This window comes from Augochlora pura, chromosome 4 (genome assembly GCF_028453695.1).
Source record: "Augochlora pura isolate Apur16 chromosome 4, APUR_v2.2.1, whole genome shotgun sequence".
Lineage (NCBI taxonomy): Eukaryota > Metazoa > Arthropoda > Insecta > Hymenoptera > Halictidae > Augochlora > Augochlora pura.
The window spans coordinates 10,576,998-10,588,979 of record NC_135775.1 but is presented as its reverse complement, the minus strand read 5'-3'; the positions used below and the strand labels follow the sequence as shown (position 1 = coordinate 10,588,979).

Here is an 11,982-nt window from a genome sequence, read left to right as displayed (position 1 = left end):
AAAGAATTTTAATTGGGGTCAAGGTGGATACCCAGGTATTTAACTGTTTTTTTATGAGGGATGAATGTTTGGTTAGTGCTGGTGACTGTTAGTTGGAATTTCTTCCAGTTTTTCCTAACATCGTAGTTGGTGTTTATGAGGGTTGGCCTGAGGAGGATGGTTTCACATTTTAGGAAATTGATTTTAAGTTTCCAGTTATTGGTGTTTTGGATTTTTTCAAGTAGCGACTGAAGGTTTGATTGGATGATGGTGGCTTTGGAATGAATGCTATAAATTATTAAGTCGTCTGCGAATCCTATACCTTTTGTGTTGGTGGTATTGTTTATGTTGAATAGTTTGAGGAGATTGGAAGTGTATATGTTGAATAGTAGGGGGGCTGTAACTGTACCCTGCTGGAGTCCGTTGGGAACTTTGTAAGTTTGCGTGGCAGTGTTTGTACCGTCAGAAGTTATGAATTTTTTATTTGCTATCATAGACCATGTTAATTTTGTTAGGTGGGGAGGGAAATTGAGTTTTATCAGTTTGTAAATTAGGCCTTCGTGCCAAAGCTGCCTTGCTTCGGCAGTACATATATGTACTGATTTATATTGCACCATACCTTCATACATCTAGATCATAATACTTTAATCACTCCGCCAACCGATCAAGTTGTAATGATAAGAAACATTTTGGTATATATCCCGCTCGTTACAATTTTTTTGCTCGCTTAATTCGCATTTTCAGGGTTAAAAAATTGTTTGTTTCGATGTAATAACGTTTAAAATGACTGAATCCACACTCGCGGCAAACTAGAAAAGTAGTAGCTTCATGCTGACAGCAAAAAACATCGACAAATTGGGTTTTCATTTTTTTTTGACAATGTTGCAGGCGAGCAAAACATCTGAGAAAAATTGAGTACACGAGCCCTGATAGTACCTTATCAGGGTATTAATATAAAAGTGATGAATATAATATAAAAGTGAGAAATCTTCTTCAATTTTCTGATTTTTTGGGGGTTTTTCATTTTTGATAACCACAGCTTGCAACTGAAAAATCTGAAAAAATTCTATAACATCCGGCTTGATGTCCAAAATAAGCCATATTTTTTTCAAAATTTTAGAAAGCCGCTAAAGGTGGAAAAATGCCGGAAAACCGCGAAATCTAATTTACCCTGCAACTACCCTCACGGACAAGTTACAGGGTTAAAATTGTGCACAGATGAGTTTTTATTGGTCAGCTATCGAACGGTATATGACTCATTGAAAAACCTCTAAGGGCAGTTTTGACCATCTTAATCGGCTATGCCCTTTCATGAAGTGAACGTTATCAACATTCTTACATTTTGCAGATCCTAGTAACATTAAGAAAACATAATAGATCGGCGTAAAAATTAATTTTCATGTCTGTATCTCTCTATATTGGTGTGATATACATATATGTAGTATGTACGTAACGGTTAGGAGTAGGCGGGAACTTGACATTTTAGGTTCGGGTTCGGGTCCAACCCCGAAAATTTGTAATACTCAGGTATCCGAAAATTTCGGACACTCTTTTTTTATCTCGTAATACTGTTCCTTCCCCTCTGCTGCTATTTTTCCTTCTTGTCAAAGCTACTTACCTCCTACTTCCATTTACTTTTTTCAACAGATTTCTTTCCCTCTTTAAATTTTAGGTTAGTTTCAGAGCAGCATTACGGTAGTTTTAGATCAGCTTTTGGGCAATTTTAACACAGCTCTAGAGTAGTTTCAAGTTAGTTTTGGAGTAAATTTAGGCTAGATTTAAAGCAGTTTTAGGGTAGATTTAGGCTAGTTTTAGGGCTAAAACTTGTACCATCCGTCTTGGTAAATTAAAGACATAAAATAAATTTTCTCTAAAGCATACTTTGCAAGGAAAATGTATTACACTATGTTTAAATTGCACTGTCCATCCAATAAATCGTAGATTTATTGAATTCATGACATTTCTATCCTCCATAGAACGAAGTAAATATTGATGTTTTCCATCCTCTAATTTCTGTTAAATATTATGAAATATTGCTTCTTTCAAGAAGAATCGCCTCTTGTCCATTGCGCTACCAATGAATTGATCATCTTGTATACATAAACTTTCATTTTCAATCACAATAGTAGTATTACAGACTTCAATCAATTGACCAAACCTTACAAACGATAAATAGATGATGTAATTACTATAAATAGTAATTAGATAAATAGATCTAATAATTTCAAAACTGTACGTATCTTAATAGATGAGGGTCTGTGCGAGATGTGTAATTTGATAACGATCTCATACTAGACCTACGAAAGAGCTCAACAACAGCCGAATTGTTTACAATATCAAAGGTCAGATGAATGCACAATGATACTGATTCATCCCGCGGAACTCGTGAATATACAAAAACCATTCATTAGTCTGCGAAGATAAATCGGGAGTTAATACAAGGGAACTAGATGGGGCAAACAGTATTATCAGTAATATTAAAAAACGCGTTCGAGGGTTATCGTCGTGGCTTCACGAGACTGCCGCAGTCGGTTACGAATCGTGAGACCAGCTAAGTGATCGCTAATTTGTCTTCAACTTACATTTCGGTTGTGAATCTTCAACTTAATCGGTCAACGATTTTGTATTTCAAGGTAGATGAACCGGGTATGACAGTGCTACGGTGACTTTAACGATATTTCATGCAGGTTTCAGCTTCTTTCGCATTAAAACGCTTAAACTTTTCATCTGTTAGATAGAATGAGAAAGAAATGAAGTCTGCATAGAACTTCATTAAAGTTTGTCGATTCATCTACAGTTTATCGATTGCCATCGAAGGGATGAACCAGTTATGAGGAAGTGAATGAAGATCATTGATCGAATCGAACAACTCTATTACAGTGAAAATAGCATTTGATCCATCTTATACGCAAAAAATGTCTCAGTTCGTCTGCGTAGAAGATTATGAAATATATGCGACCAAACACTTACCACCTGCCGTGAGGGATTATTATAATTCGGGGGCGGGAGAACAGTTCAGTTTGAAGTTGAACACGGAAGCCTTCAGAAAGTAAGTATAACAGACATACAAGATTGCGTAAATTAACACTGGAATAGACAAATAGTTTTATACACCAATTAAAAATGAAATAAGATATATTCATTATAAAAAGGTAGATATTAATAATAATATTAAAGTAGTTAAATTGTTTGATAATGAATATAATTAAAAATAGAGGATTGACAACTAGTATGAAATTGTTTTCGGTATAAAAGTAAGTAGAACAAATAATTTACAGATATAGGATACGGCCTAGATTTTTAAAGGATGTTACTAATCGAGACTTGAGTACCACAATTTTAGGCGAAAAAATTTCCATGCCTTTGGGAGTTGCTCCGTCGGCGATGCAACGCATGGCACATCCTGATGGTGAACTTGCAAACGCAAGAGGTAACAGGCAATTTAAATACATACACGTAAAATGCTATATCCTCTTTTATTTTCATCTAGTGTTATTCCATTTTCATCTAGTGTTGTTCTATTTTTTTTCTGCAATACTTGACCCGAAAACGAAAGATTAGGTTTGTTTTTGATTTATCGTCGATTACATTTATTAGAACTCATATAGATTTAATAAAAATGTTTAATCAATACAAACGTCTTACAAAAATAGTTCAACAAAAACGTACCGCGATCACAGTTACATAGAATTTGCTCGATCTTCGTTATTGTATAAATTGTTATTAAATGTACAATGAATATAGTACAGAGGCTACATGAAGATTGATAAGAATGATCTACAATTTTCTTCTCTACCATTTCTCATTATAAAATAGAATATTTTTATAAAATACTCCGTTCTTCGTTTATACAATAATCGTTCGTTCATACGTTTCATAATTACAAACATGAATGACATTGCATATTGGAGACCATAAAAAGATTATTATGTGACCCATGTTCGATAGTGTACGCTTAAAGATGATATGTTCACGGATATCTTCAAACTATTATCGTTTCCAAGTTATATTTCGATCCTGAATGGAATTTTTGGTTTATTTGAAACAACTTTACAAAGGAATTTAGCTTAAAGGTATACAGAACTACAAGAACACATTGTTAATCAGTCGGGAAACTTAATTAGTTGTTTCGAAATTTGGCATTAAAGAAATGTATACGATCAGTTCCTACCTAGTCTTACATAATCGTAATAATCGTCTGTCGTATATGAAAAATTGAGCGTTAAAGCGAACGTTATTTTTATAAAGTAATTACTGTAATTAATATGTAGTTTTAAATGCAGTTATATGTTTAAGGCACAACAGAGGGTTTGTACGATATTTACAATGATGTGAATCGCTTCGAAAGAAAGGTTTCATACAATGGTACTGTTATAATGAGTACTCGTCGTGAAACAAAACATAGTATGATTCCTCCGAAGGATGTTTCCTTGAGCAGAATCGTGAAAAGAGGAAATTGGAGTACATAATTTCCCTTTCTTGACTAGTTAATGTAAAGGAAGCGCGTTCATGTACACATGTCTATGTAAAAATGATATTGAAACAGAGACTACAAATCTATGGCAAGTAAAAAGTGGAGTAATCAATGTCGTTTAGGTCCCACATTATCCCAATTATTGATGGCTTTCATATTTACTTTCTCGATTCTCCATTTCTGTGTGGCGGATGCCGAATCACAATTGGTCACGAATACTTTTTTGCTTGCTGGATCAGTGTCCAAACACCTGGACGAATAACCATGCATTAACCATTGTTTTTCAATATTGTAACGCCACAGTTGATTCCCCTGGCCCCCGTGGCAAGGGTACAGAGTCACAGGAGCTTTTGTGTCTCCTCTGGACACGTCGAAACATTCGGTGCGATCTTTGGGTCTGATATCTTTGTGCCAAGTCAGTCGGAATTCCTGTTCTCCATCAATCTTAGAATTGTCTTTCATGCAGACATCAACTACTACAAGTCCGTCTTTTTTCCTCTTCTTCGTATCGAGGCAGAGCTCTGGTACTCCCATGTTACGAATCTCTCCTGATGCGAAGTCCTCTGGTTCTATAGGGGGATACACGTCAACCAGATCAAAGGCTATGTTGTCCATAAACCATTTGAATGGTTTACAGTGAAGTCTGTGCCTCAAATTTCGTTGCTCAGTTAGATTACCGGGATCTAACGATCTTAAATGAGGTCGCCTTTTATAAATATACTCGGCATACTCATCCATCCAAACTTCTGCAACTCTTTTATAATTCGTTCCTAAAAAGTCTCCTTTCCCTGGATTGGGGAAAGGAGGGAATTTTCGGTAAATATGACCTACTCTTGAGCAAGGGGCGTCGTACATTTGGCCACCGCATTGCCAAATTTTGAAGGATAATTCGTATTGTTCTCCTCCCCATATTTCTAGCTCTGGGTCATATCCACCTAATTCCCAGAAAAATTTAGCACTAATAGCAAAAAGTCCTCCTGCCATGACAGGACTTTGAAATGGTTCTGTTGGCTTACTGAGGCTTTCCGGCAATAGTGGCAATCGTTTATAGTACAATTCCCAGTCGAAAGCTCCCCTGGCACCTTCATCTTGTGCTCTATACTCAAATGTCTCATAGGCTATCACATCAATAAATGGACACACACAAACCTTATAGTTTTGTGCAATAGGCTCTAGCAAAGGCGGCAACCAATTGACATTGGCTTCACTATGGGAATCTAAGAATACAAGCACTTTTGCTTTTGCTATTTTAGCCCCAGCCAACCGACCTTTAATTAACCCAGAACGTTCTGGCAACCTTACAATCTTTACTTTAGGCAAATTTTCTGCAACATAATCGTTCAATGATTCCTTCAATTCTTTTTTTGTACTAGCATCATCAACCAATATGATTTCTTCGAGAAGGTTCTCCGGAGAACGGTTGATAACACTCCAGCAAGTACGCATTAATGTGCTAAAGTGTTCATTATGAAAAGAGACTATCACAGAAACTGTGTCTAGATTTTTTAAGTATTTCTTCTTTTTACAGTCTGCGTGTCTAATATCAGGTATAGAGCGATTTAAGGCAATTAAATCACTGAGCGCAGCATTAAAACCGTTCACCTGATACAGTTTTTCTTTCAACATGTCCAGAGTTGGAGAAAGAGACGCAGGCTTTCCATGTTCACCTATTCCACTTCTTTTTGCATCTTCAGCAATTTTTTTGTAATCATGCCAATCAATTTTTTCCTCATCCTACAAATAACAATACCACTTTAGTTAAGACTGTAGATAATATTAGAGACAAAGAAATTTCTAATTTATCTGTAATGATATTAGGCTTCCTATTTTTTTAAGAGAATATGTTGCATTTGATAGGATAGCTACGAAAGTCTATTGACGCAAACACTGACAACAAACATGTTGAAGGTATAAAAAAAACAGTAAACATTGTATTGAAAGTGTCATATAAAAAAATGTAAACCGATGACACCGCGAATGGGACCCGCAAAAGTGAAAGTACGGTACTGAGCGTGGAATGCAGAAGGTTAAGCTATCGCTAAACCTGTTCCACCTGCGTCGACCAACCTTGTCGTTAAAATGAACAAGTACCTGATCGAAATGCTCGTTGAAATTCTGTTTGGATTCGTGAGAACTTTTCAGGCCTTCGGCGTCGATGACGACGAGCGCGCCCGCCGGCGTCGTAGCTTCATGGTTAGGAGACGTCCTCACAAAACGAAATATAACAACAGTCAGAAAAACGGTAAAAGCAGCCAGAAAGAAGAACTTTATCAGGCTTATCACATTTCTCTTCATCATCGTGAAACGGTCATGTCGCGTGCACGACACTCAATATATCCCGTCACTAGCCACCGGCTGGCCAACTATTTGCTCAAAACTAACCTCATGTGTACTAAAATATGGTTTATCAGCTGTTATCTGCGATTGAGAAATCGTCGCCAAATTGTTACAGATACACATGGATCTGACACGGTTGCCACGCGTCGACTGAGAATCGATCCCTGGAGATCGAAGTACCTTTCATCCAGCGGGTTCCATTCTCAACGCAGTTGAAATGCATTTTTTCATGCACTGAGTTTGCAGATAGCCGACATTCGACAACGTTTACATAATATCTACATACGTATGCACAATTTGTGCCGCTACTCCCACCACTTTACCTACTATGACCATATTTCAATCATTAAGACCGACAAATTCTGTCGGTAGACGTATTTCTACGAACTGGCAAAGTTTAAATTATATAACGGTATTATTGAAACATTGTTCATTGTCGGCAATTTGAACGGCAAACATTACCTTGTGATAAGATCATTTGATATCGTATTAAATTATAATGCATTTGTAAATGACAAACTGAAAGTCGTATATTTGTAATCGTACAATTGTACGATTTATCGTTGGTAAATGAATTTGAATTTTTTAGTAACACGTGGTTCTGGGGTTAAAACAAGTAATACATTATGGAAGTGATGTTTAATTGTTTTCTTTATAACACAGTGAAATTCTTTAAAAAATCTAATTTACAGCTGCCGAAGCAGCTGGTACGATTTATACACTATCAACAATAGCAACAAGTAGCATTGAAGAAGTAGCAGAAGCGGCGCCAAAAGGAATAAAATGGTTCCAGCTGTACATATATACAGATCGTGATGTCACACGCAATTTAGTAAAACGAGCAGAACGTGCTGGCTTCAAAGCAATTGTACTCACTATCGATGCACCATTGTTTGGCGACAGGCGAGCTGACGTTAGAAACAAATTCTCATTACCAAAACATTTGAGGTATAATATATCTTTATCTCAACAAAGTTCTCGTTTAAGAACAATTTTTTCTATAGTAAGTTAGAAAGTAAGAATATATTCCGTCAATAAGGGTGTAGAATTATACAGTAAATTCTATACTTCTGGAAAAGCAAAGTTAATGTTATTGATTTCAAAAAGTGATAGTTACGTAAAAATATTTAATATTATTACAAATGTAAAAAACAGATGATTTTTGCTGTTTTCCTATAAGATGCTATGTTGAATCCGGCGCGAAGCATCTGCTACAGAAAATAAAAAAATAGCATCATTCGATGTAGTGGAAAAGAACTTAAACTGTTTGCCACTGAAGATTCAACATTTTGCCACAGATGACGTCACCGCCTAAAAACTATTGAAACTTAAAAACAGCGCTAATACATGCAGCGGCAATACATTGAAATTGATAATCAAATTACCAACAGTCGATTTCGCCCAACTTTTTGAGCATTTTTCACTATGTTTAATGAAGCTTTACGGACGTTTGAAGACGGTAAAAGATTTGTTACAGAATTTACACGGTTTCTTATGAGAAAAACAGCTCCAATCATTTGTTCCAATATTCAATATTTGTAACAGTGCACATGCGTTGTCACAAAATTAATTTTTTTGTGGATTTAAATGTCCGCACTAAATAGTGCGACACCACCACAAACATTTTAAGACTAATATTATTAATTTTTAGTCATTACTTACTAAGTTATTTGGCTTTTATCCGGGGGGGGGGGGGGGTGTAATAGAAATAAAGATAGTACTGGAATACCACAGAGTAGTCAAGCTAAGTCAGCAAAAATCATCTATCACTTGAGCAAATATTGAATTTTCTTTACACTGACAACAATAAAGAGACTTTTTTAACAATGAAAAGAAAAACGGAAAATTCCTCTGAATCTTTTGGTAGCTTTAAAATATTTTTTAACTGATAAATTGCGCCAATAAAAAGATTCAAATACATATAAATATACAAATATAATAAAAAGATTCGAAACATTCAAATAAATATTGTTCCTTTCAGATTAGGAAATTTCGAAGGAGATCTGTCAAATAGCATAAATTCGAAGAAAACAGGTTCTAGCTTGAACGAGTATGTGATGAAATTATTCGATGCATCGTTATCGTGGGACGATGTTAAATGGCTACAAAGGTCAGTAGATGGGTACAGTTGCTTTCTATTCTGAAAATTAAAACATACACTGAATTAGTTGTATTTTACAGTATTACGAGCTTGCCAATTGTTTTGAAGGGCATCTTGACTCCGCAAGATGCACTTTTAGCTATTGAACATGGAGTGCAAGCGATTATCGTTTCGAACCATGGGGCCAGACAAGTTGACAGTATTCCCGCATCAGTTAGTTACTTTCTCCTACTATCTAAATGTCGATATACTTTTATAATATTAATTAATTAATTTTAAAATTTCTCCAAAAGTACTTGCCAGTGATAACTTATTTTTTGTTTCTGAGCCTATTTTTTCGTTAGAATGTCACACGACATTAAGAGCTGTTTCGTCCAATGTATTTTTAAGAATTAATTGTAAAATTATGCAATTTTTAGATTGAAGTTTTGCCTGAAATAGTCAAAGCTGTAAATGGAAAAATTGAAATTTATATGGACGGCGGTGTGAGACAAGGAATCGATGTCTTTAAAGCTCTTGCTTTGGGAGCCAAAATGGTAACTTTTGAGATTACTTAACCAGTTAACTGTGATGATCTCTTTGCAAAGCGCCCACCAGTGTGTGTCGCTATAATCAAGCGATGACGAAGGAAGTTATGAATTCAACTCAAATTATTTATAATTTTCATTTGTTTGTTTCATTTCGTTTTGATCTCTAAACATTTTAAACATATTAAAATTTACAAATATATTTTAGTTTTCGCCAGAATTACAATTCAAATATCAAATTGTAAGAAAATATTACGCATGATGGACATAACCGTCATGACCCAATATTCTGCCACATCTCCATGATGGATATAGTCGTCAAACACACTTAACCGGTTAATTATGCGTTATGGAACATGTGATAAAAATAAAGATGTAGTGAATCTATTATTCTACATTTCAGGTATTCGTCGGTAGACCAATGTTATGGGGGCTGAGTTACTCAGGCGAGAAGGGCGCGCGTCACGTTCTTGAGCTTTTCAGGAAGGAAATCGATATAACTTTTGCGTTGACAGGTAAATTATCTGATAAGCAGTTCGATAAGTAAATGTAAAAAATATTCTTCATAAATCTGCAGGCTGTCAATCGGTCAAGGATGTAACTCGGGAAATGGTGAAGCACGAGTCGTATTACAGCCACTTATAATTCGAAATACTATGATATTTTTAAATATTTATGATAAGTTTACCTCATGGGCAATAATCTTTATATTGGAAAAATAAAAAATTAGGATGAAGACAGGATATAAGTGGAAAAGGTTGATTAACTGATATATTTTGTGCATCTGGTAGGATGAAAACTAAGGTTCACAGAGTGTACTTCACAATATTGGCGTTTTTATTGAATATCTTTTGTATATTCTTCTTTGTATACATATATGCGTGTGCGCGGGGCACACATATCACAATTTGCAGGCGTACGTACGCGCACACGCATCCAAAGTGATCCGCGTTACTCGCAAAACGGAACAGATTGACTATGACACGCAATCGGAACATGCAGCAGAGTAATCGGCCCTCTGTGTACAGTTAATACGCAAAAAATACACCGTTGGCTCTCTGATCCATTTCTCTCTTGGCAAAAAAATAAATCCATCTCTCTCTGTCTCTCACCCATTCTCTCTCTATCTCTCTCTCTCTTTCTTTCTTACCCTCGTTTGCTCTCTTGTCTCGCGGTTTCGTTATTACTCTTAGTAACTCTGTGCCGTCATTTCACTCAGCTTTACAACGTTACAGTTAATCCTCGTTATGTATATATTTATATGTATGTATATCATTATGTATATATGTATAGTGGCCTCCTTTGCGCTACGGTCCTCTTGCTGTGTATGCACGCTGCGACGCTAAGTTATGTATAATATGTATACGCAATGTACACGTGTGTCGTATATACACACATACATACCTCCCGCACTGTGTAGTTTGTATAGAGAGTTTCTTTTTATATGCCTTATATACATGCATACGTACATACACACCGTTTTGTTCCGTTCGAGAGCAGCGTAGCTCTTTTCTGTTTATTTATGCACGTGTTTCTGATATTAAGGGAACACGTCCAACATCGTAGTGTCACGATAACGGAGAACATCTCGGTAGGTACATCTGTTAAAATGATTTAGTCGTGTAATTTGGAAAAAACAGTACAGTACAAAAACAAAACAGTTTTTCCTAAAGAGATTATATAATTTTGAAAAATGCATGTAGCTTAGAAACTATAAAATTTGTTTAAATTCTCAATACATAAATATTACTTAATTCATGAATTTCACAAAAGTTTGTTGCGGACGTGTTCCCTTTTCCCCTGTCTCAGTGGCTCGTCGTACAATTAATTCAACATACACGATATACATTTGGCTAATATACGATTACGATAGACACACAGTGTATTGTTGTTGTGGGTTTGTTCTTTGTTGCTCTGTGAACGCGGGAATGATCGTTGGTTTAGCTGATGCGTCCCTAGCTTGTCTTTTTTTCGTAGGATCCAGAGACGGGGAGATTTAACATCCACGGAAGCGACGATTTAGGCGACAGTACAATTAGTGTAAAATTTATTGGTCCAGAGAGTTGTGTGTGTGATTCGAGGGGCCCTTCGTCTCCCCTATCGCCCCGGACCCTTTCTTGATACTTTAAACGTGTCTTCGTTTGCCCTAAACCAGTGCTATCCTAATCCCAATCGTGAGTGTATCAAATTCTTCTACTGATTCGTCGGTAGCTGCTAATTGCAACGGGAGAAATTTGGTAAAACGTTCAACCATCACTGCTGTTTATTTGGATGAATATTGGCAAGGATCTTTATACTCGTGCTGAGCAAACTAGGTCGTTATTGTTATAATAACAGGAATTATTTCTATTACACATTGGATAGCACTGATAAAAATCTTCTATCTTTTGACATTAGATCGATTAGATTAAACTTCCTGAACGGAGGATATGTTTTTATCACTCGATAACGCTTCCCCTCAAAACATAGAGCGAATGAGATGAACTTTTGACGTGTTTGTTTTATCTATAATGTGATGGTTCATCATTGAAGAGGGGCCTCTCGATGTAAAAATTCGGTGATCG

General features: G+C 36.0%; 2 protein-coding genes across 9 annotated transcripts; one reads left to right on the top strand and one right to left on the bottom strand.

Moving 5' to 3' along the window:
* The first annotated feature begins 2,514 nt into the window (after positions 1-2,514).
* Hao (Hydroxyacid oxidase) lies at positions 2,515-10,487 on the top strand. Of its 8 annotated transcripts, none has more exons than XM_078177949.1 (9): positions 2,515-2,612; positions 2,777-3,028; positions 3,258-3,409; positions 7,483-7,738; positions 8,772-8,900; positions 8,972-9,104; positions 9,311-9,427; positions 9,822-9,933; positions 9,996-10,487. In XM_078177949.1, the coding sequence occupies exons 2-9, from the start codon at positions 2,895-2,897 to the stop codon at positions 10,061-10,063; spliced, it is 1,101 nt and encodes a 366-aa protein (XP_078034075.1). In that variant the 5' UTR covers positions 2,515-2,612; positions 2,777-2,894; the 3' UTR covers positions 10,064-10,487. The 8 variants fall into 8 exon arrangements, with proteins under 8 accessions (XP_078034075.1, XP_078034073.1, XP_078034068.1 ...); XM_078177947.1 differs by having other exon boundaries at positions 2,718-3,028; XM_078177942.1 differs by having other exon boundaries at positions 2,714-3,028.
* Positions 3,414-7,085, bottom strand: LOC144468466 (N-acetylgalactosaminyltransferase 6). The gene is made up of 2 exons (XM_078177941.1): positions 6,545-7,085; positions 3,414-6,187 (listed from the first exon to the last, which is right to left on the bottom strand). The coding sequence occupies exons 1-2, from the start codon at positions 6,749-6,751 to the stop codon at positions 4,562-4,564; spliced, it is 1,833 nt and encodes a 610-aa protein (XP_078034067.1). The 5' UTR covers positions 6,752-7,085; the 3' UTR covers positions 3,414-4,561.
* Positions 10,488-11,982: the final 1,495 nt, after the last annotated feature.